Below are 23,387 nucleotides of genomic sequence, written 5' to 3'. Positions count from 1 at the left end.
AATGTGCGTGCTCTTTTCTGTATTGTGAGTTTCCTGTTGTCCTGATCAGTGAGCGGTCGCACCTGTTGAGCTCAGCTGCAGTGAAGAATGTCGATCGTCCCTCAAACACCCAGCCTGCCTCAGGATTTGGGAAATAAGGTCAGTCGTGTACATTCTGTCACAAAAGACAAATAACTATGTTTGTTGTGGTGCCTGGGAATGTTGATGGGACACCGAGGGCAGAACGGACGACCGGGTTCGAGTCTGGAAAATGTGTCAAGGCCGAGAGAGGGGGAGGGGGAGGGGGGGGTCTGTTCTGCTGCATGAAAAGTCTAAAATATTTGCACAAGCTCAGAGGGACACGGTGTCTGTGTGTGTCACTGAGAACGATGCAGAACACCTGTGTTGGGATATTCCAGTTGCTTCTCATGTTTTGACACGTGAACCTAAAAGACCCGAATCACTTGAGTCATCGTGTGTGTTCGTGTGTTTCTGGTCACACGTGTTTCTGTGTTCTGTGTTTCTGAATGTGTGTGTGTTCAGAGCCTTTAAACAGCAGGTTGACAAAAATCAAGAGCACAGAAAAAGGATCAGGTGTGACGATATATATATGTATATATATGTATATATGATTGTTTATCTTCTAACCAAAATGTTCGTGTTGATTATAAATCCACTATCTTTATTTTAGTGGTGTCTCTTCTGTTATTGCTCGGATGTGTGTTTCTCTAAATCAGATTTTTAACCTCCTGTCTTTTCACTTTCCATCATCGTATCTGATTTGTATGAACGTTGCTTTACAGATAAAGTTTGTTTGATCGAATCATTGAAATGTGGTGTGAGGTGCTCAGGACAGTTCAAGTGATTTACTGACTGTGAAAATATGTTAATTGGTTCACACACGTGAAAGAAAAAAGGGAGAATCAGTATTTAAAAAAGGATGAGATTCGATGATCGTCTGTAGAAACATCGATGATAAAAGGTAGGAATATTACAAACTGCGGGATGCTGCAGAGACAAAGGAGTAAAATCTAGGGATTACATTAGAATATTAAATGTAGAGTATGTCCTTGTCCAAGAAGATAAGAGTAAACTCTGATCTATAATCATAACTGAAGTCTGGTGAGAGGGAAATTGAAAGTGTTATCAGCTGCTGAACCGTGAACTCTGTGGAAACTGCAGTTAAAGCTCTGAGCCGCAGGATTGTGTAAATGTACGACTTCGACGAAACACCTGCGCAGTAAAAGTACATAAAGGAAACACTGACCGTCACTGATGTAACCGTCCTGAGTACAAACTGATTTTAACTGCAGCTGATTCTTCTGCACGTTTTCAAATCTGGATTGAGTTCCTGAGTTGTGAGCGGATCAGGTAAATCACGAGCGTGTTCCCTGAACCACGGCCACACGTCTGTGATGGATGATCACATGATCATTGTCAGTGAGAGAGCGAGATGATCACAGGACTGATGCTGTGTGTAAAGTGGTGATGTGTCCTCGGTCATGTGAGACTCCAACAAACTTCATGAACTGATCTGAGGTCAACGATGGCGAAAAAGCAAAGAAACGTAGTGGTTCGATTCCCAGAACCTCTGGTCCAAAGGCTGTAAATAAATACATGACACGACTTCACTTCCTGCTGTTGGACATCTTGTGCTTTTATATAATTCGGAGTCTGTTCGGTAGCGATCGTGGTGATGGAGCCACCGGCGTCAGGGCCTGTCGGTTCACGAGCTCGACCAATCACCGGTCACTCTCAGCTGTCAATCATGACGTTTTTGATCGGTTATCGCCCCCGGTGGCTGAATGATGTGTTCGAGAAAACGTCTGGTTCGAGAAGCTTTGTGTGTGTGAGTGAGAGAATGTGACTTGTAATATAATATAAGTACTGTTGTGTTTTCTTCCCTGCAGTACAACATGTTACGTAAAACAGAAGCCGTGGATGTGATAATCCGCTCTGGGTCAAATGTTGGTACTTTCACGGTGACGCCAAATACCATTGTTGAGTTACAGCTCGTGTCAGGACACATTCCTCTGTCCCACCGTTACATAAACGCCCAAATGTAAAAAAAAAAAGAAGTGACCTTCCACTCAGACTCCAGGAATTTGAACTCCTGAGAATGTATAAAGAATAATATATATTCTGAAAGTTTTACATAACCTGCAGACGGCTTATCACCGCAGAGATAACGCTGGGAAAACAAGCTGCCAAAGGTTGGAGTTTCTACAGTGACTGTGCTGATGCTCAGAAACCTCCACTGAGCCCGATCCTCAGGTTACGTGTTGTCAGTGTGGAAGAGTCTCAGTCTCACATTGATTAGTGTTCTGATGTGAGGAAGTTAATCAACGTGTGATTTCATTTTTACGCAGCGTTAGTGAAACATGTCAGCGCTCAGGACGGAACACGTACGGAGCTGTGAAGATCACTGGAACATTGTGGCTCCACGTGAAAACCATCATGTGATCACACTGAATTTATTCTCACACAGATCATCCCAGAGAATATCGGAGATTGACCTCGATGTCAGGGACGAGATCACAGTGAGGGGGGCGCAGATAGAGTTCATTTGATAATATTGTGTTCAATCGAACTGAAGTTGAATCATCTTCGTTCTCCATTTGTACAAAATAGTGTTTTTAAAATGAAATTAAAGAAAAGTAAATATCTTCTCCAGTTGTAGTTACACCCCTATCCAGTAGGAGGAGCTGCAGCCCCCTCGGCACCATTGCTTCCATCCTCCTTGATTAGGGAGTAAAAATGAAACCAGACTTCAGATTTGATTTTTAAATGTGAGCGAGTCCGAAGATGAAGTTTTCAGACCTCGATAAGAAATATAAATGAGTTAAGATATGTTTTAGTTTAACCTTAAACTTTCTTATAAACCAAAGGAAAAAATAAAGAAAAGTAAATATAATATATTGAATTATGAAAATAAAACTCTTTCTAGTTTGTTTAATAGAAGTTGAGTAGAAAACAAACGCTGATATAAACAGTCAGCCAATTCATTATTCTGGAAGTTGTGTTAGCTCAGTCGAGACTTTGAGTGATTCCACTTAAATTCCATTATTTAAAAAAGAATCTGGATTTGCGAGATGAAGCAGAGGATCTGGAGCCGTGTTTGACAGAATCTGAGCATAAACCCACAATAGCCAATGAGAGCGCAGACGTGGATTTGTACGTTCTGGTCAAATCTTTTTTTGAGTGCAAACGGAATGAGATACACGTGTTTCTATTAGATTATTAAACAGTCTCAACAGTTTCCTGTGTTAACAAAAGAAAACCGGTCGCCATCGTCTCCTGACTCATTCCACTCATGTGACGGATCTAAAATTAAAATGAATATACAACTGAATACAGATGCTCATTTAAAGAGCACACGGGCCTGTCGAGTGGGAGAGTTTCGAAAATGATGTGAATCATATGCTGCGACTTACACGTCCAAGAAATCAGCGTAATTGACGGGAGCAGGTAACCGCAGTATAACGTCAGTATAACTTTAATTCCTTTAGTTTCCAATTCATCTTTATTTTATTTAATCATCTACTGAACACAATCAAAAGCCTTCAACGTTCTCACTCGTCACAAAATATGCAAGAACATGATTTTTAAAAAAGCAAAGCCTCGAAATTCTCAACAGACAAAAAGTAGTTGAATTATTATCGAGTGATATTTTGTCAAGTTGCACTTTTCTCAGAATCTTCAGTGAACTCCGGCTTTTTGCTTCTTTGGTGCAGAGGACCACGTCTGTAATAGACTATAATCTCATTAACCACTAAATGGCCTGCAGGAGGAAACAGTTACCACACACACACACACACACACACACACACACACACACACACACACTCATTGGGAATCTATCTAATGTGCTGCAGCATGATTTCTGTAAATAGTTCTAATCTAATTTCTTCTCAAGGTCAAGACGGCGTTTCTGCTGTTTCTGCTGTTTCTGCTGTTTCTGCTGTTTCTGCTGTTTCTGTGTCGCCACACGTTTTCTGCAGAATTGAAGTTTGAATCCGGAGCTGAGAACTTTCTGACAGATTTCTCTGCGTCTCTTTTCCTTCTCCCTCTCTCATCATCTTCTCCTGAGCTCAAACCTGATGTGACGGGATCTCGTGTTTCAGGAGCAGCTGTTGATCTGAAGCAGCCTCTGCTTCATGTGTGTAGATCTCCAGCTGGTGTCTATAGAATAATCCTGGTCTCTTCATAACAGAAGACTTGAAGTTTCCTCATCTGGCTCCATGACTTCCTGCTTCTTGTGTTAAAAGTTATTTCAGGTTCAAGTGAGCCACATCACTTGTGTCTTAAAGAGCAGCAGTGACCTCTAGAGGCCTTTACTACCAATCACATCCACACCCAGCTCAGTGTTTTTGTGATGTGCATGAAGTCGGTCAGTCCGTCATCTGCTTTATTCCAGCTTCAAAATGAAACGGTTTTAAATACGTATCAGTCGGTGAAATACGTGAATATGCACAAATTGTACAGACTGAGATTTACATGAAGCACAAAAACTATTTTTAATGTTGTTCAGTGTTTGATTTAGTCGAGTCACCAAGTGAAAGTAAAAATAAAGTTAAATTGATGAATTTTGATTCAGTGGGTCAGAGCAGATCTCTGGACCAAAGAGGCAAAACATCAAAACCAGAAAAGAAAGACATATAGACACAGACAGATCTACATACTCTCGATCTGTCTGATACCCTGAAGAGTCGAACAGGTGACCAGCAGATGGAGTCAGAATCAAGTCACGACCGAATCGCTGTAACTGAACTATTTCAGTTGTTCAGCGAGGATCCTGAGGTGCAGCTCAGGGAGGAATCCATGACATGTTGCTGACATGTTTGTGATGTTGCCAGATCATGTTAGGACATTTTTCACAGAATTCCCAGGGAAACAATTTATGGATCTTGATGAAAGACATCAAAGCCATATTCAGGGGACTGATGTTAAGGTGTGTGTGTGTGTGTGTGTGTGTGTGTGTGTGTGTGTGTGTGTGTGTGTGTGTGTGTGTGTGTGTGTGTGTGTGTGTGTGTGTGTGTGTGTGTGTGTGTGTGTGCTGGATTCAAAGGAGAAAGAAAAGGGGAGGGGCAACATGTGATGGAAACACAAACCAGATCAACAAAGAGAGGGGGGGGAGGAAGATGGAGGTGAAAAAGGGAGGAGAGACTTCCGACTGCTTCTCTCTCTCCTTCCTTCCACCCTCCTTTTTCATGCTCTCTCACCCCCCCCGTATCCCTGCCTTCTCTTTTCTCTCCTGTGTTCCCCCCCCCCCTCTCTTGACTCCCCCTCCCTGACCTCCTTGACATAGTTTTCCTAAAACTCTCGCTGAACGTCTGTCAGTGGAGCGAGGTCACATTCGTTCATGGATACTGTCAACACGGTGCGTTAAATATGACACGGGGCGATATTCAGCCTTCAGGAAGTACTTTGTACTATGGAAGTTTACCGTGCTCAGTATATTTACTCTGTGGAGTACAAGACGCTGGTCTGTAACTGGTCGGTTCCACATCCACTGACAGAATCTACAGTGGAACCACCGTGTAGAAGCAGAATAAGACCAGAGGAACCTCTGAGCTCACGGGTTGTTTTGATCTGATGTGACACCGGTAACACTGATCATGGTCACCTCAGGTAACGTGTCACCTCAGGTAACGTGTCACCTCAGGTAACGTGTCACCTCAGGTAACGTGTCACCTCAGGTAACGTGTCACCTCAGGTAACGTGTCACCTCAGGTAACGTGTCACCACATCCGTCTGGGACCAGGAGTGAAACTCATTGAATAGTTGTTGACAATTAAACCAGACAAAACCACGTGATCGGCACACGAGGATTTTTCTGCCCAAACAAACTCCGGAAGTGAAAGGACGTGCTTTCATATTTACACAACGATGGGTGTAAGAAGCCAGAGTTCCAGAAGTTCATGCTCAGTTCTGTTGTTGTACAACACACAGCAGGTTAAATTCCCTTGGATGTAAATACTTTGGAGTTTTCTGACCCAGGAAGCCGAGGACGACCCTGACCTTCATCACGCCCACATGTGATCCAGTCCCCTACGGCTGCAGGGCCCCAGTGCTCCTGGTAAGGGGAGCCCCGAAAACTGCAGGATGGTAGAGGGCATTGAAGGGGAACAACACCGGGTGGCAGGTTGGAGGGGCCCCACAGATTGATGTGCGTGTGAAACCAGCCGGGCCACATATCGCGCAGCTCCTGCTTTATTGTGCGGCGAGTCTCCGCTGCAGATTCATGCGAGAACGGACTCTCATAAGAACGTGAGGTAAATTTAACTCCTGTCAAAACAAAGCGCTGAATGATGGGCCCACACAAAAGCCTTCTAACTTAGAACGCTCTTATGAGACTGCTCCTATAGAGAAGTGGATTCGCTCCACAGGGAGCCGGACCACATTCTGTGTTGTACTGTTTATTGTGCTGTTGCATCACCACACTGTTCCCATAATAATCCTCCGGGAGCTTGTGCGTCAAGTGTGAACTTGTTTTTTTTTTACCTGACGCGTCGACAACGATGGTGATTTTGTTTTTCTGTACATTTTTGTAACTGGGATCATCAGCTCACATGTTCGATTCCTCGTGAGCCATTATAGGACACCATGTTATTGGTGTCGTATAAACTGGCTGCAAAGATAGACGACATGACACCTGCCCCCTGGTGGCTGGCTGCAGTATAGGTCCTGGATCCTGCCTCCTCCGTGTTAGGAGATGGGACATGGACCAAACTTAAGTCCAAATAATTTTTCTCGAACACGGTTTCTGTCAGCGTGGGTCGTTCTTCTCACACCGATTCATGTTCAAGTCTTCTGGGTCATTTTGTTTTTAATTAAATATTTGATGCTGTGAAAACAGGGTCCATTGTCATGATTGACAGCTGAGACTGACTTGTGAAGCGGAGACACGTCGTCCATTTTTATCTGGAGTCTTTGTCGCAGCTGATCTAAAGTCTGCATCATATTTGACGGTTACCTCTGAAACTGAGTAAACACGCTGTCGCACCACTTTTTTCTTTACATCAGCAGTGACACTGATCTCACAACCAAGCGCCAGTGTTTTGGTGCAATGTTTGTTACTGAATTAATTTGTCCATTCACAGCAGGACCATGTGTACGATAAAGCAGCGAGCGCCCCTCCTCGCAGGCGGACATGGCACAGCCTCACAGAGATGCACCGACATCATCCATTCACTGCGCGCTGCATGGCCGACGCAACGCCGCAGGAAGCCAAGTGCTCAAGAAAAGAGCTGTTGTTTGTTTAGTTTTTTTATCCTGTCTGTCTTTGATTTGTAAATACCTCCGTTTTATGCAGCGACTTCCAGGATTGTATCTTATGACCATCAAACATTTACATGAGAAAGTTGACAAAGGCCGAAACAGCGGAGGAGGCCTCGCAACAAAGAGGCCCATTTATAGAGTACAGTCGGGGAGCGACACGGAGAGGGAGGGTAGGAGGAGAAGCTGGGAGGAGAGTTGAATTAATGAATTAAAAATGTCGTGGAGCAGCGGCCGGGTGAATACTCGTGGGCTTATAAAGAGAGGCATGCAGGGGGGGTCCTGGAGGAGTGGACAGCACAGGCTTCTTTAACTTCAGACACACACTGGGCTCCCTCTCTCTGCTTCACGTGCAAGACGAAGAAGTGCAAACTGTGCTCATCTGATTACATAATGACCCAGTAACAGCGAGCCAGAACCAGTGCCACCAGTACCAGTGTGCTGGGAGACACTGACTGACCGCTGGCTCATCCAGGCCTCTCCTCACGGGCGTTCATGCTTTTCTTTTGTTTTCCAGGGAGGTTTTTGTTTTTTCTTTAAAAATAAAAGGATGACGACAACGTAGACGGACTGCGAACGACAAACTGAGAGAAAACAATGTGATGTCACGCCGGGGAGTGATGTAAAACCTGTGTGAGTTCTCGACAAGTTCAAAACTTTATCTTTTGCACAAGACAGACGTTAAAAAAAAAAGAAACTTGTCAGTGAAATTTACTAAAGTTGCGCTCATCAGAAAGGTAAGAAACACAAAACATTCAAATTCAATGTCTCATGTGTCTTTCTGTCGTCTTCTCACTTCTCTGTTTGTGTGAAGGTCAAGTGTTCACGTCAGGATTTATTACTTCATGTAGAGCAAAGTTAACTTTCCATATCCCACATGCATGAATATTTATAATGAATATTATTTCTAACAGAATGTTAAATGTTATCAGGGCGAAACCATCCTCTGTTATTTATTCATACAGCTGGAACGTTCAGGTTCTTATGCTCTTTTTAAATCCTGCAATATATTTAACTTTCTTAGTTCTCTGATGTTTCATGATTCTTCTCTCTTGTGTTGCTTTAACTTATTAACTCTTTGTTGTGTTGAAGTGATTCACTGTCTTCTGTTCTCTCTTTAAAAAGTGAGAATACCCGATAAAATAGAGATTCAACGAAAATATCTGAATAAAAAACAGGGAAATAGATCGTTTGGTCGAGAAGTCACTGAACAACACAGCTCTGATTGTAGCAGCACTCCGAGTCCACTCCGCAGAGCGAGAAGACAAACTGGAGAAATCCTCATCAGCACCACGACAGTCGCAGAACAGATTTAGAGACTTTGGCTTCGACCGACTCGGATGAAGATGATAAAAGTCGCTCTTAAATTACCGCCCGGTGGCCAACAGCTGCTTTCCGCTGTTTCATTTAGGTCAATGTCGTAAGTCTTCCACGAGCAATTCTGGGCCGAGGAAGTGGAGGCGAGTGGTTCTGTTGGACGGTCTGCTGGACGCACACAGCCATGGAGACAAATGTCCCATCGCCATAGTTACGGCTCACTCTCACTTCCTGTTGTTGCTGTAAAATCCACATTAAGGTGAATGATGTGACTTTGGGGGGCCCCCGGGGCGGCAGGGACCTCGGGGCCCCTGCATTAAACCAAATCAAAGACATGATAGACACGCCTCTAAAGTGATGAAGCTTCTGGCGGAAAGTGAGTTTTAAAGAGAGTAAAACATGAGGGAAGACGTAGAATCACGTTTGAATGAACTCTCATTCGCCGGGACGTGGAAGCGGCGGCGGCTCAGTGGTGAGGCAGCGTGCAGGCTGTTAGTTTGGCTCCGGTAGGTTTTGTGGTTGAATCGCGTCGTGTTGGCAGAGAGCAGATGTCCTCCTGGCTGTGTTGATGTGGGGACAGACCTTTGGGTCCAGTGGACAGTGGACGCAGCCATTGAAGCTGTGTGTTATTGAGGCCTTTCAGTGCAGTGGACAGGCTGCCGGGGTGTCTCTATGGATGTGGACGCTGGACTGCCAAGTGGAAGGGATTACTCCGTCCACTGGAATACTAATGACTGTCTTTTGTCCCCCGCTTGCTTCCTCCACCTTCACTCCCCAAACCCCTTCCTCTCTCTCCTCCACCGTCCATTCCTCTCAGCCTTCCCCTTTCTCTCCTTCTGTCACCCGACTCTCAATCCTCCCCTCAAAACCAATTATTCTCTCTCTCTCCTGCCCCCCCACCATCTCTGCCCCTTCACCACGTCAAGCACCACATACTCACACACGATCAAACACAGTCACAGACACACACCACGCTAACACAAACCCTACACACATACACACACGTCAACACTCCGTCGTGCTCTCCTCTCACTGTCTAACTTGCTCTCTCTCTCCCTCACTCGCTCACCCAGTCGTATTTTTCAATGGTGGCTTTTGTCCCTTTCATCTCCTCGTAAACAAAGGATTCTTGTGAACTCGGGACACGGGGAAGGAGAGGGACGGAGAGGAAGAGATCCTAACCTCGAGTGTGGTTGATTCAGCGAGCGGTCACTGTCCAAGAGAGGGACTCCATCCATAATACTGTCAGAGAGACGGACACACTTCGCAGTTATCGCTTCAGCTCGACTAATGTTGATTTAGTCTCAGTCTGTTGGCAGCCTGGTGGTTTGTCCACAGGTAAACAGTCAGAGAGAAAAAGAGGTGAAACACACTGAGCCAAATGCTTCAGCGTTTTAATGTATCACCTGCAGACAGCTGTTACTAGAGAGGAGCCGAGTGTGGGTAAAAGAAACTCGTCAGACTGTAAACGATGTGAGGTGAATGGAAGTTTGGCTCAGATATCGAGAGCCCCACAATGTTGACTAATTCTTCAAAACCGATCGACTGCACGATTGATATTTTGTTTTCCCCTTTTAAAGCACTAAGAACGTATCGGATGAATCATTATGAGAGTATAATGTGACTGTATCAAGCTAAAAGGTCAGTTTAACATTTTACTTACACACTCAGAACTGTTGATATCGATATCCTGTAGTTTTTAAATAACGCTTCTGTACACGAAACCTGCCCAGCACCAAACTACTGCTCGACAAAGACGTGCGTAACACAAACTGTGCATTTAGCTGCCACGGTGCCAGACGACGTAGCTGCGTCCCAATTCAGGAGGACTCAGATGTTGTTGGACAAATCAAAATGAGACAGTCTGGTCTTCTGCCAACAGAACAGAAGACAGGAGACAAAGTTTGGAAGTTCTGAGATTTGTTGGTGTTCGTCTTCATGTGATTTGTCGACAATAAGAAGAATATGAAGTAACGTCAGCCTCACCCTAAACTGGGACTTAATCAATATATATATATATATATAAATATATATATATATATATATATATATATATATATATATATACTGTATATGTGCAGTGAGCGGGGGATTGATGTGTGGAAGGTCTGAGCTTTGCAAACATTCCTCTGGACAGTCAGTTGTATTGTGTTGTAACTGCTGAAGAGGTCTCCATGTGTAATACACGAGTGTGTGTTTACTGTATGTGTAGGAGCTCCTCAGGGTTCAGAGTTCAGCTGGAGATGGACCAATCAATGGGCCTCCTCTTGACCCCGCCTCCCCCCGCTCTCTTCCCCGCCACATCTTAGTATTCACAGCACAGACATCAACACAGATCTCTATTCATCCACTCAGTGTGAGCTCCGGCGTGGAGAGAGGAGAGGGAAGGGTCACACAGGACAGGAAGGGACAGAGCGTATCACATCGCCTCGGTTCTTGGTCTTTTGTTTCAGCTGTCTTGTTTTTTCGGTTTTGTTATATTCGCCGCGGAAAAGCAGAGGCAGATTGAGACAAAAGGTCCATTTAACAAACAGTGAGTGAGGACAAGAGAGAGGAAGAGAAAAAGAAGGACGAGGAGAAAGAGAAACCGCAGCACCAGCCCCTTGGTGTCTATGGAGACCTCTCATTTAATAAACTGGTGACACCCAAATAGACACTGACACTGTCTCATCACGACACCGTCCTCTGGATCCGGCATTCACTCCACACTTTAATGCATTATGAGCAGACTATATGGCCAAAACTATGTGGACACACAGATGAACAACTCCACTGGTCTGTGAGGAGTTTTTTTGGAGAGATCTGATAAAAAGACGCCTCACATCCTCTAAATGAGTAGATCACACTGACGTTTGTTCAAGTTCTCATGTTCTCATGTCCTCAGTCTGAGGACAGAGGTGTTGACTGATGGAGCATCTTTGAAATGATTTTGTTGAAGATCCCACCTGCTGAGATAAGAAATGCATGATGCGTAAAATCACTCGAAACTGCCACATGAGTCCTTCTCCTCTTCGCCCCAAATATTCCATCCCTCTGAATGCAATTCTCCATGTGTCACATCTGCTGCAAATGCTGCACACTTGAAGTCTGTGCTCAAGTAAAAAACACGACCCAGCGTGAAAGGGACAGTATGAAAACTGCTGTCAGCAAAATGGAGCAGGGTGACCACCAGTGGAAGATCTCTGGATCTTTGATTCAAATTTAAAGACTCCTTTTCTTCCCTGAAGAAATAAACAGTGAATAGTGTCTCCTCATCTCGACTCAGTAGCCGTCTTGTGCAACCGACCGGGCCAGCATTATCACGCTTTTAATGTGAAAGAGCAGCTGTGCCTTCATGCTGAAAGAGGGCTTTTATTTTGACAAAGCCAGCTGCCTCCAGTGAAAGGTGAAAGGGGCTCAAATGGACCACCCTGGACACGGTCCAGCTAAGAATGTGCTTCTAATCCCCCCCTCGTCATCTCCTGTTGTGAAATGACATGTTCCACTCTGTCATTTTCTGATTCATGTGATATTAGGAATTTCTTTTTTCCTTCCTCTTGCACACATTGTTCCGCTATTCATCCAAACTCACCTGCACGCCATCGTCTTTATATTTAGATTCATGATGCGTCTCCACTTCCTCCCACAATTTAGAAATGAAGCCAAAATTCTTCCAAAGAAGCGAGAGAGGGACGGGGCTGTGTCACGAGGTGGTCTCAGCTGTCAATCATAACCTTTCACCCTGTTCTTATAGCATCAAACTACAAATTACAGCCAAACTTATATAAGCATAAACATGAGTGCAATAAAAACGACCTAAAATGATAGAAACCATCTTTGAGAAAAACATACTTGACCTGTGCTTTGACTTTTTAGTTTGGTCCGTGTCCCATCAACTAACATGGAGGAAGTGAGGTTCAATGACGTGTACTGCAGCCAGCCACCAGGGGGTGATTGAGATGCTATGGCTTCACTTTTAAGAAGTCATCATGTCGTCCATCTTCTTTTTTTAATGGTCTCCTCTTTCTGTCTCCAACCCCTTGCAGTACCAGCCATGACCTCAGCCACTCCCCCGTCCTCAGAGGGCTCCTCCCCCCAGAAAGTCTGCCACTCACAGACGCAGACGGACATCACCAAGCCCCTGCTGGGCTCCACAGGCGTGGCCGGAGCAGCTGGGGCAGGCGGAGAGGTAACAGGTGCTGGGGGGACCAGCGCTCTGCGAAGGAGGCGCCGTGTCCTCTCCAAAGATGGACGAAGCAACGTGCGTATTGAACACATAAGCGGGAGAGGGGCACTGTACCTCCGCGACCTCTGGACAACTTTTCTTGACATGCAGTGGCGCTACAAGTTCTTCCTCTTCTCTGCCACCTTCGCGGGGACCTGGTTCCTGTTTGGAGTGCTGTGGTACCTGGTAGCAATGGTGCATGGAGACCTACTGGGTAAGGGGGACGGACTGTCGAAGAAAAAAAAAAAGAAAGAATCAAAGAAAGACATGAAAGGCTCGTTATCTCACTTAGAATCTTCATGAACCTCTATAATGAGTCAGTGGAACATCTGTACAACCTGTCCCCGCCTCTCTGTTCCCCTCGGCGTCGCCACATGTACGATGGTTATCGAATCTCGACACAGCTTCAAAACCGTCAGTTGTAAGCGTCCCATCCCTAATCTGGTCACGTACAGTTTCTTCAAGATCCGATAATTCGATAACTTTAAGCTTCTGGTGCGATTCTTCATAATTTCCCGTCTGGCAACGATGGTTCTCCTCAAACAATGATGTCTCATTGTGTCTCTTTTCACAGAGAAAGCACACAAGTAGTTTTTTGTGAATAAGACAGTGAAGGACACACGAGAAAGACCTGGCAGAAGAGAGAGGGACAAAATGTTTCAAATGGTTGTTTCCCCCGAATGCATGATCCTCTCTTCTGTCTCCCTTCCTCTCTCCAGAGTTTGACCCCCCCTCCAACCATACACCATGTGTGATGGAGGTGAAGACCCTGACCGGGGCTTTCCTCTTCTCTCTGGAGTCTCAGACCACAATAGGTTATGGTTTCCGGTGCATCACGGAGGAGTGTCCTGCCGCCATCGTCCTGCTCATTTTTCAGCTGGTCATCACCATGGTGATGGAGATCTTCATCACCGGCACCTTCCTGGCAAAGGTAGTTAGAAAAATGTGATCGGAATAAGTGGAATTCACTGACAGATTATTGTCTTGCACCACACTCGACCACTAGGGGTGTAAGATAGCACACATCAACTTATTTCACTGAAAACCTAAATGTTCTTTGTTTAACGTATCTTCAGTGTGATAGCCTCGCTAGTATATTCTGATCAGTTTCACTTTGCAGTTGATGTTTACATCATTAAATATCAATCTTTACCCAGAATTCAACTTTCCCTCCACTTGCAGGTGGCTCGTCCCAAGAAAAGAGGCGAGACGGTGAAGTTCAGTCAACATGCTGTTGTGTCAAATCATGAGGGTCGTCCCTGCCTCATGATCCGAGTGGCCAACATGCGCAAGAGCCTGCTGTTAGGATGCCAGGTAATGAGACGAAAGGAACTTTGAGATTTATTTATCGTCTGCGCAGATTTTATTATTTGCGTATTCAATTGTTTTCTAGAGTTTTTGTTCTTCACAAAGTTACCTGTTGTTTATTGATTAAACTCAATGATTTAAAACTTACGTGACTTCCTGTCGATGACGACTGAATGATAATCATTTGCATGCTTGCCTTACTGAAACGTATTAAAGACTGAAAAGTAAGCGCGTGGCCGAGAGCACATCCCTGCTGATGGAGATTTTGGCCATTTCAGGTTTTAAACCTGGGCCCTTTTGGTTACAGGATGCCTTCTGCTACCTCTTGGCTACATTTACTGACTCCATCTTGGCTCCCAGGTGACGGGGAAGTTGCTTCAGACGTCTCTGACAAAGGAGGGCGAGACGGTGCGGCTGGACCAGCGCAATGTGCCTTTTCAAGTGGACACGTCCAGCGACAGCCCCTTCCTCATCATCCCGCTGACCTTCTACCACATCATTGACGACAACAGCCCTCTCAGAGCCTGGGCAGCAAAAGGTATATCTGAGTGGACTTCCTTTGGTCAGTGGGTGCAATGCATTCTGGGAGCTTGTTTTATTCTTTTAAGCTACAATATGCAAGTCCTAGAAGTCAAGGCAAACTGCTCCCCTCCTCCCACCCCATCCCTCTCCCTGGTCTGTTCTACTCCGCCCTGCCTTCACCTACACCCTCGTGTTCAGAGTCTCAAGAATTGACAATAAGTGTATGTAAGCATGCGCTGTGTGTGTATGTAGGTGTGATGGTATTTACGGTCATGTGCTGCGTGCTTGGTTGCCTCTCGCTGCCCAGCGCTGGGCTGGTTTGGCCCTGGAGGAGAGGGTTTCTCTGGCTGGAATGTGTGTGAGAGAGAACGCCAGAGACACCCCTCATTAGAGCACAAAGCTGTACAGTCTGGGGTGCTGACACGAAGCCTGAGCAGATCCACTTACAGCAGCTCAGACCTCTCAGCGCTGGAAGCTTCACATGCGTCGTTTAAACCAACACTACTCGTTTCCTCCCTTGTCCTCACTTGACGCACTCGATTTTTTATCATTTGTTATCATCGCTCCATTTCCTCTTTGTCTTCATGTCTTTATCACTTTACTTTTTGCACGTTTGCTTTGTGTCAACACTCTTTAACCTCCAGTTCCCCCTTCAGTCCCCTTTCTGTTGTGATCTGCGTCTTTGTCGTGAACCTTGAGCTTCAGGTTATTACTCCTGTCCGTTTGTTGGTCGGTTGGTCGGTTGGTTGGTTTGTATCTTTGATTGTGTATCTGTAAGCAAGATTACACAATAACCACTGAATGGATTTCCAGGAAACTTGTTGGCGGAATGAGGAATGGGTCCGGGAAGAAGCCATTCAATTTTGGTTTGAGTCCAGATCAGGGGGTCAGGATCCAGGAATTTGTCATCTCAATTCATTTGGGGAACTGATAAGGATAAGTGTGAAGTATGGTGCAGCTGATTCAGGGACCTTTGGGCCTTGAAGGTGCTACCTGGGAAGTACCAACTGACAGTAGCAACTTTTTGTTGCCAGGTCACTATTGTGACTGAATTCTGCCCAAGCCCGAGTTCATTGCCACTGGAGCATGATTCTGCACTAACTGGTTCAGCTGACGGAGCTTTAGAGCCCCCTGCAAACCTCCGCTTTATCTCTTTGTGCTCAGGACGTGAAGCTCCAGGGAACAGCTCTATAGGAGCAGTTGATTCAGGCTTCCAGTGCAACAGAGTGTGAATCTTCTCGACATTGTGTGACCATGAGGCATAGAATCAGGATGGCAGGACAGTGTGTCCATAGAGCTGCTTTCAGACATGCACCGAAATCCACAGAGGTGCATGTGTGAACGCAAATGTCTGACTTTCTCCTCCTGACCTCCTCAGACATGTATTCATTTTCTAGATGTCTAAACCCACTGAGCCAGAATCTCAGCTCATTCCTCTAAAGTACTGCAACACACACACACACAGACACACACAGACACACACACACACACACTCACATGATCGTGGAGGTAAAATTGCACATTATAAAAAATGCGGTTAATAAATGCATTTCCTGTAGAGCCGAGGGATCATGAAACGAGGTTGATGCCTGTCAGTTGAAAAGGGAGCAAATGTTTGGGGGCAGGAAGTTTAAAAAACCGATCAATGTCAACAGGATATAAAGCAGAGACGTAAATACGGAGGCAGGAAGTCACACTGGTTAACGCAGCAGGTATACTGTGCTAATGAAGCTGAAGCTGGGGCAGAAACAGGTCGGGGGAGGAGATCAGGTCCCTGTTGATTCTGTATCTAATCCACATGGTGTCAGGAAGCTTTACATTCAAATGGGTTCATGGTTTTATCTTTTGCTCTCGTCCCATACGTCTGCAGTTTTGTAGAAATACTTTTAGGGGTTTTTGCGTAATCCTGCTGAGAAACCAACCAACCAACCTGATTTCATGACAATCCAACTCACAGCTTAGATGTTTCCCTCAAAGACACAAATCTGAAATTGATGGCTGCGCTGGAGGAAGAGTCAGAGCAGCGCCGCAGTCATCAGGACTCATCGTCTGTAAACTAACTTGACATTTCCACCCCTAGAGCCATGCTGCTATGCTGCTCGGACATAAATGCAGATGGAGCCCTTTGCACCCCCAAAGAGCCAAAACAGAGAATCCCTCAACCACGTTTGTGTCACATTGTGCACAAGTGGTTGCGAAACCTGGTGTTTTTGCCCCGGTGGGAGCGGTACTGGGTCTGGGTTAGGGTAAGGACTGTTTAGACAGATGACCGAGTCTGCGTTCTGACTGAGGCCTGTTGACGCAGGTGTGCGCTTGTTTGAGTGCATATGTCTTCTTGTGTGTCCTTTGTGTTACGGGTGTTGTGTGTCGACGCATGAAAACTACACAAAATATTTAAAGCATCCGTGGCTGGAATGTTTTCAACCTGCTGCAGCTTTTACTTTGCTTGTGTGTTGATGTTTCAGAAACGAGATCAGAAGTGTGTGTGTGTGTGTGTGTGTGTGTGTGTGTGTGTGTGTGTGTGTGTGTGTGTGTGTGTGTGTGTGTGTGTGTGTGTGTGTGTGTGTGTGTGTTGGAGTCAGTCTGGAAGTTTTATGTTTTGGAAATCTCAGGATGTGCATGTGCCTCAGTGCATGAGTGTGTGTCTTTCCCCTCCAACAAATGTTAATCTGATTTAACTACAGTCTGAAGTCTAACAATCTAACAAACCGCTCACAGATAATACCGCTGTTTTATATCGACAATCAATTTAGTGACCAAATACTTTCTTTGTTGTAGTTCAGGACGTTAGTTGACTAGCTGTTTCATATTTATTATCATAATTCATATCTAAATATATATTTTCATGGGCCTCAGGTTTGAGTTCCAAACTGTGATGTGAAGAATTGTGAGCTTGTAAAATATTTCTCACACACAAAGTGAGTCTGTCAGTGACACCAGCAAAGTGGTAATGATTGTAAATGTATCTGAACATGTATATCTCATTTTAAACGTTAGGCTGCATGTTTGAGTTTGCGTCGTCCTCCACCGTCTCAACAGAATCCAACACTTTGGATTTCCTGAGTCTCCTGTGAGCAACTGACCAATCAGTTAGTCACTGACGCTTGATTGGCAATTAAGGGCAACACCAGATTTAAATGACTGTAATTGGTTACTTCCACTTTACTTTGCCTTCAGTCTTAAGAAGTGTGACCTCGTTGTTTCCTCACCATGTGTTTGTAAGAGAGATTTCAGAGGGAGGGGCGGAGTACCAGGGAACTTGATGGAGGGGCGTGGCAAAAAAAAGAACACTGCGTCTTTTGTGACATTTTCATCAATTTCCCAGGAAATAATTCATGAATCTAGATGAGAAGATCAGAACTCAAGCAGGTTTCCTGCTTCTGCAATCTGTTTTTTAATACTCAACAGTTTTAAAACCATCGCAGGACGAACTGAAAGCCTTTGGTCTCCTCTCTCCTCCAGGTGGTGGCTGGACAGACCCGGACGTGGCTGACTTTGAGCTGCTGGTGATCCTGAGCGCCACCGTTGAGCCGACCTCCGCCACCTGCCAGGTTCGAACATCCTACCTTCCCGACGAGATCCTCTGGGGCTACGAGTTTCCCCCCGTGGTCTCCCTGTCCCCTTCGGGAAAGTACGTGGCTGATTTTGCCTTCTTCGACAAAGTGGCCAAAACCAAATCCCCGCTCTTCTTCAAGCAGGCCCTGCCGCCGAGCCTGCCGACCCCGGCGTCCCGGTATCGCAGCAGCAAGGAGGATGGGACGGACGTGGAGAAGATGAGACTGGAGGAGAACTACAGGGGGGAGGAGAGGGGGCGAGAAAGGGGGCGCCTCAGAGATAGCAGCCCACTGAGCGTGCGCATTAGCAATGTCTGAGGTTACGGAAAAAATTGATATGAAACTGAGATGAAAGGACAGAAAAACACAACCAAGCTTCAGAAGAAGTCGCATTCTGCCTACGCATATCATGGGACATGCGACAGGAAGTCAAACACCTGGGCCACAAGTTTGCAGAGAAGAAACTGAAGATGACTGAAACCTACTTTACAAAAGCCACATGTACAATTGTGCAACACAACATCAACACAACTTTGGGAAACTCTGCAAAATCTCCCTCAGGCCAGGAAACCTGTTTAAAACAATTTTCTACATAAATGAAAAAGAAATAAAGAACACAAACGTTAACTCCTTGGAAATTTGACTTGATTCAGAAAATAGAAAAAGTTGCTTTTTATTGGAAATATATTTAAAAGTCTCCTCACACTTAAAGATGTTTTAACCAGTTTTGAGAAAATGACCCTTAAAGAACTGATAGAAGCTGATATAAACTGACACGATGAGATGAAGTTGAACGTCCCTTCACTGAATCACAGTACTGTTTTTTTTTTATTAATTAAAAACCTGCAAAAGGTGGAGAAAATACTGGAACTGTATTATTTTTATAACGTCAGATTTTAAAGGAATGTATCATACTTTACGTACGTAGTCGTTTCTAACACTATTACAAGTTACACCTGAATATACTGTGCTCTCTGACATGAACGTCCTCGTTCATTGGGGTATATATGTTTAGTAATATTACTAAAAGCACTTTAACTTGAAGGGAAAGTGGCATTTTACACAAGATGAGTAACTGTACTAACTTTGTAATGCACTGTATTGAATCATTAAGTGTGTGGTTATGTTTGGGGAGGTGTGAGTGTGTGTTCATGCTTCGTGAGCGTGATAATACTCTTTGTATGAACCTTTACGTGAACTGTTTGAATTTAAACGTACGTCTGTACTGGATGTGAAAAAAATACCCCACCCACACAACAAACCTTTAGACTTTGGGGCGAATCCTTTTTTTATTCTATTTTAAGTCAAGATCATAATATCACCTGATGTTCATGGAAAAAAAAATACAAAGCACTAAATTTAAAAGTGTCATCATCTGTTTTAATTTCCAATCCTCTGCTGTTCCATACAAGCCTGGTGATAAAGGTTCAGCATCACTGGTGGCGGTGCTTGTTTATACTGTGTATGTCTCCCTCTGAATACTGGAAGCTCTTGGTCCGACTGCTAATGTACGTTTAAGTGCCTTCTTTAATAAAATGTTATTTGCAATGTCTGCATGTGAGAAGAAAGATTGAAAGTTTGAATTTACATTTTTCTTTTGAATTTTGGGGCATTTTATTCTTTTCTCCTGGCGCTTTTATTTGACTGTGGGTTGTATTCAAATGAATTGAAGTCACAGCTGCAACTTCTACCACTTCCTGACCGTGTGACAGCTGCTCTGCTGCTCTGCTGCTCTGCTGCTGCACCAGCACTCACTGTGTTTCCCATCTAACGCTTTTCAAACTCAGCTTCGTCCCGACCGCGTTTGAGGATTGAAAATGTTTCTTCTTCTCAGCTGTTGGATTCTTGCAGGTAAAATGAATGAAACTTGAATTGTGTGCAGTTAAATGTTTCAGTAAGTTCATCTGAGTGAAACTCATTTAAAAGCAGCGAGGTGTTGTTTTCCATATGCAGCAGGTTTTGAGTTAAAGTTGTTCTCAGGTTTAACATCTCAATTTTGTGCCTTCACGTGGACGTGTGCCTTCTTCATACATCAATGCTACTGCAAATGTTTTTCATGTCTTTGCACATTTCCCTAACTTATGTGAAGTTCTATTTATTTAATTTTACTTTTTTTTTTCTCCTCAGGAATCACGGCAGAGGACGAAGTACTGACACATTATAAGATGACAAACAGCTCAATATGTCTCAATGTTACAAAACCACCACCGCACACGAGTGCTTTGTGGAACTTTGGTGGAAATCTCATTGCCTCTAAAGAAGTTAGTAATCCCAAATATGCAAAGAAAATGGAATTCAATCCCTCGAATTTGACCTTGTGCATTAAAGAGCTGACGGACAAGGACGCCGGTGACTATCATTTCAAATATTTCGACTCTGGGTATAAGTCCCGCTCTGAGATACACAGAGTCATCGTTCAAGGTGGGTTTGTTTCTCTGTCATTTATGTGTTCACACAGACGTTTCATCTTAACATTTACTTTCACTCTGACATGTGATAAAACATGAGGCTTAATTTAACCATCAACTTCTCAGAGGACGACGGAATAGATACGAAAATAAACACAGACTAAAACCGGGTGGAAATAGAACGACATGAACGGGAACGTGACAGAGTCATTAAAATAATTAAATAAAAATGAGGAACTGAGCAAGAATAGGATTTTCTTCATGGTTCTTCTTTTACCTTTTCTACATATTACCTCAGAAGATTCCCAATGGGAGTATATAATACTTATAACTGAACATATAATGTGACAGAAGAAAACTATACTTTGAATTTGAAGCTCAGTCAATCATCATATACGTCTTGGATTGCATCAAGAGACTAAAACAGCTGTTCTGTTTTGTCTTTATTTACATTGGTCTGGTGATAGTTTGTACTTCCCATGATGGATTGTGGGATATAAACAAGAACATTCATTGACGAGCACGTTTCTGCACAGTAGTTCTCACTAGACATTCGGACAGCACAACCAAATGTTGAACTCACTCTGGAGTGAATGAACGACTTCACTTATCTGCTCGGCCGTTTGCAGACAGTGTCCCCAGGCCTGTCATCCAAATGTCCGTCCTGCTCTCCAACCTTTCTGCTGGACTCTGCAGCATCGCGGTCAACTGCTCCGTCCAGGACGAATGGGTGTGGGCCGTCTGCGGTGAGGACCGCTGTCGAGTGTCTCAGAGTTTGAACCAAAAGGTCAACATCGCCATCATGGCCGCCGACAACTGGACCGTCGTCTGCAGCGGCAACAATCAAGTTAGCGCAAATAATGTGTCTGCAAACATGTCAACAACGTGTAAGTGTTGATCATTTGAACTCTTTCTCGTATGAATCGATCTGGATAGATGTCTTGTTGCTGTCCATGTCTCATGATGTGTGTTGTGTCTTTCCAGGCTTCAGTAAAGTTGATCCTGAACTCGGAGAGGCATCACAACCTTTACTCACAATAGTAGCAGTTGCTGCAGTGTGTGTGTCTCTCATCGCATCAATTGCTTTCTTTGTTCTGAGGCTCTTTTCACATTCTAATGACCAACAGGTAGGCTGCACAAACCTTTGTTAATACTTGTCTCTTAACAGTGTGAATGGTGAGGGTTAGGGTTAGGGGAGTGCGTTTTGAATCAAAGCTCTAAATCTAATGCTTTAATCTAAATCTAGCAGTTTCACTAACAGGTCCGGTGTGTAGACTCTAGTGACATCTAGTGGTGAAGTGAGAACCTGTGGTAGCTCCAGCTGTCATAGAAACTCAAAAGGTTTAGTTTGTCCAGTTTGGACTACTGTATAAAAAAAACATGGTCGTCCTCGTTCAAACCGCCGGCCCAGATGGTCGTATAGCCAGGGATCCAAACTGTGTGTGAGTGAGACAGCCCACAGCCAGGGGGCAGGAGAGGGTGGGTAGTCGAGAGGTGTTTAAATATAAACATACAGCATTAATATGTCTCAGTACAAGAAGTCATATCATTTAGTTTACAGTCAAGAAACACATTCAGTTTCACTTGAAGGGCTTGAGATGGCGTTTCACGTGACGGACCATGTCACTTAAAAACTGTATTTCTTATTTCCAGAGACAGACGTTGGTTGAGGAACAGCCACAGCCTGAGCCCAGAGTCTCTACCTCTTCCTCCAGTCCGTCTGAGGCCGCTTATGAAAACGTGGACGCCGCACAGCTGGTTGAGGAGCTGGGGTCCTCGCCAAGTCAGGAAGTGCAGACTGTCTACAGCGTGGTGCAGGCAGCAAATGTGACTCCTCCCCCTGTTGAGAGTGACACGCTGGGAGAGGCTTCACACTCAGAAGTTAACACCGTGTACAGTGTGTTGCAAAAGCCCAAAACTCTGAAGTCACAGCAGCACCAACAGGTCACATGACACCATCGGACGGGGCTGTCCAGATGGGACATTCATGCAAAATATTCACTTTCTTTAAACTGGAAATCACAACTTTATTCATGTACTTCCTGTTTCTCACTCCAGTCCGAGAGAAAAAATCCAGATGAGCCTGAAAACTACTGGAATTTCTGTGATAACGATCAATGAACTGAACGGACTTCTGTCTCATGGGATAAATATGAGTCCATGTTATGAAAGTGAGAAAGAATTCTAAAGGTTGTTGATGTGCAGGATGAAAAGTAAGTTTAGATGCCTTGAGTAATGTTTGGACGTTCGTTCATTCATCATTCTACTGTTGGCAGCATTGAAACACCAGAGATGCATGTTTAACCTCATGTTAAATAGAAATACTAGATTAATGAATCAAATGTGACAGATCTCAGTCAAAGAAGAAAAAAGACTTTCATAGATTTCTGTTACATCTCGGAAGATGTAAAAATACATCAAGAAAAAAGTGGTGTTGTTTTGTGGTTAGTTATAAATAAGAGCAGCTCTTCCCATGTTAAATATATTTACATATCGTATTTCTCATGAAAAGCTGAAATCAACATCTCCACTTCCTGTCGTATGAATATGAAGCCAAAGTGTTCAAGCAGGAGTTTCTCTGTGAATTTACATTGAACCTGTATCCACCATGTACTGGAGAGTATACATGAACCGTTCCTACATAATTCTTACTGATATGAATAAAGTACATCCTGTATCACTCCTTAGCAACGTGGGACACTGTGTCGTTGAATGTGCATCAGATCTACTGCACACACACAAACCAAGAATATTTCAGATCCTTTCGCCAACAAGGTTTTCATCTGCTTTACTTGTTTGTTAGCAGAAACTACCAGA

The 23,387-nt window shown here is 44.4% G+C and overlaps 2 protein-coding genes across 6 annotated transcripts; both read left to right on the top strand.

The window, feature by feature from the left end:
• The first annotated feature begins 35 nt into the window (after positions 1-35).
• On the top strand, positions 36-19,730 carry kcnj10a (potassium inwardly rectifying channel subfamily J member 10a). Of its 5 annotated transcripts, XM_069518270.1 has the most exons (7): positions 68-138; positions 7,775-7,890; positions 12,600-12,992; positions 13,498-13,709; positions 13,961-14,092; positions 14,447-14,624; positions 18,071-19,730. In XM_069518270.1, the coding sequence occupies exons 3-7, from the start codon at positions 12,608-12,610 to the stop codon at positions 18,478-18,480; spliced, it is 1,317 nt and encodes a 438-aa protein (XP_069374371.1). In that variant the 5' UTR covers positions 68-138; positions 7,775-7,890; positions 12,600-12,607; the 3' UTR covers positions 18,481-19,730. The 5 variants fall into 5 exon arrangements, with proteins under 5 accessions (XP_069374373.1, XP_069374371.1, XP_069374372.1 ...); XM_069518272.1 differs by lacking the exon at positions 7,775-7,890 and having other exon boundaries at positions 36-138; XM_069518271.1 differs by lacking the exon at positions 68-138 and having other exon boundaries at positions 7,759-7,890.
• A 45-nt stretch (positions 19,731-19,775) lies between these two features.
• On the top strand, positions 19,776-23,257 carry LOC109645736 (uncharacterized). Its single transcript, XM_020111371.2, has 5 exons — positions 19,776-20,013; positions 20,290-20,583; positions 21,200-21,457; positions 21,555-21,697; positions 22,224-23,257. Exons 1-5 carry the CDS (start codon positions 19,980-19,982, stop codon positions 22,521-22,523), a joined length of 1,029 nt encoding a protein of 342 aa, XP_019966930.2. The 5' UTR covers positions 19,776-19,979; the 3' UTR covers positions 22,524-23,257.
• Positions 23,258-23,387: the final 130 nt, after the last annotated feature.

Source organism: Paralichthys olivaceus, chromosome 22 (assembly GCF_024713975.1).
Source record: "Paralichthys olivaceus isolate ysfri-2021 chromosome 22, ASM2471397v2, whole genome shotgun sequence".
NCBI lineage: Eukaryota > Metazoa > Chordata > Actinopteri > Pleuronectiformes > Paralichthyidae > Paralichthys > Paralichthys olivaceus.
Note: the sequence above shows the minus strand (reverse complement) of the source record. Positions and strands in the feature narration are given on the sequence as shown.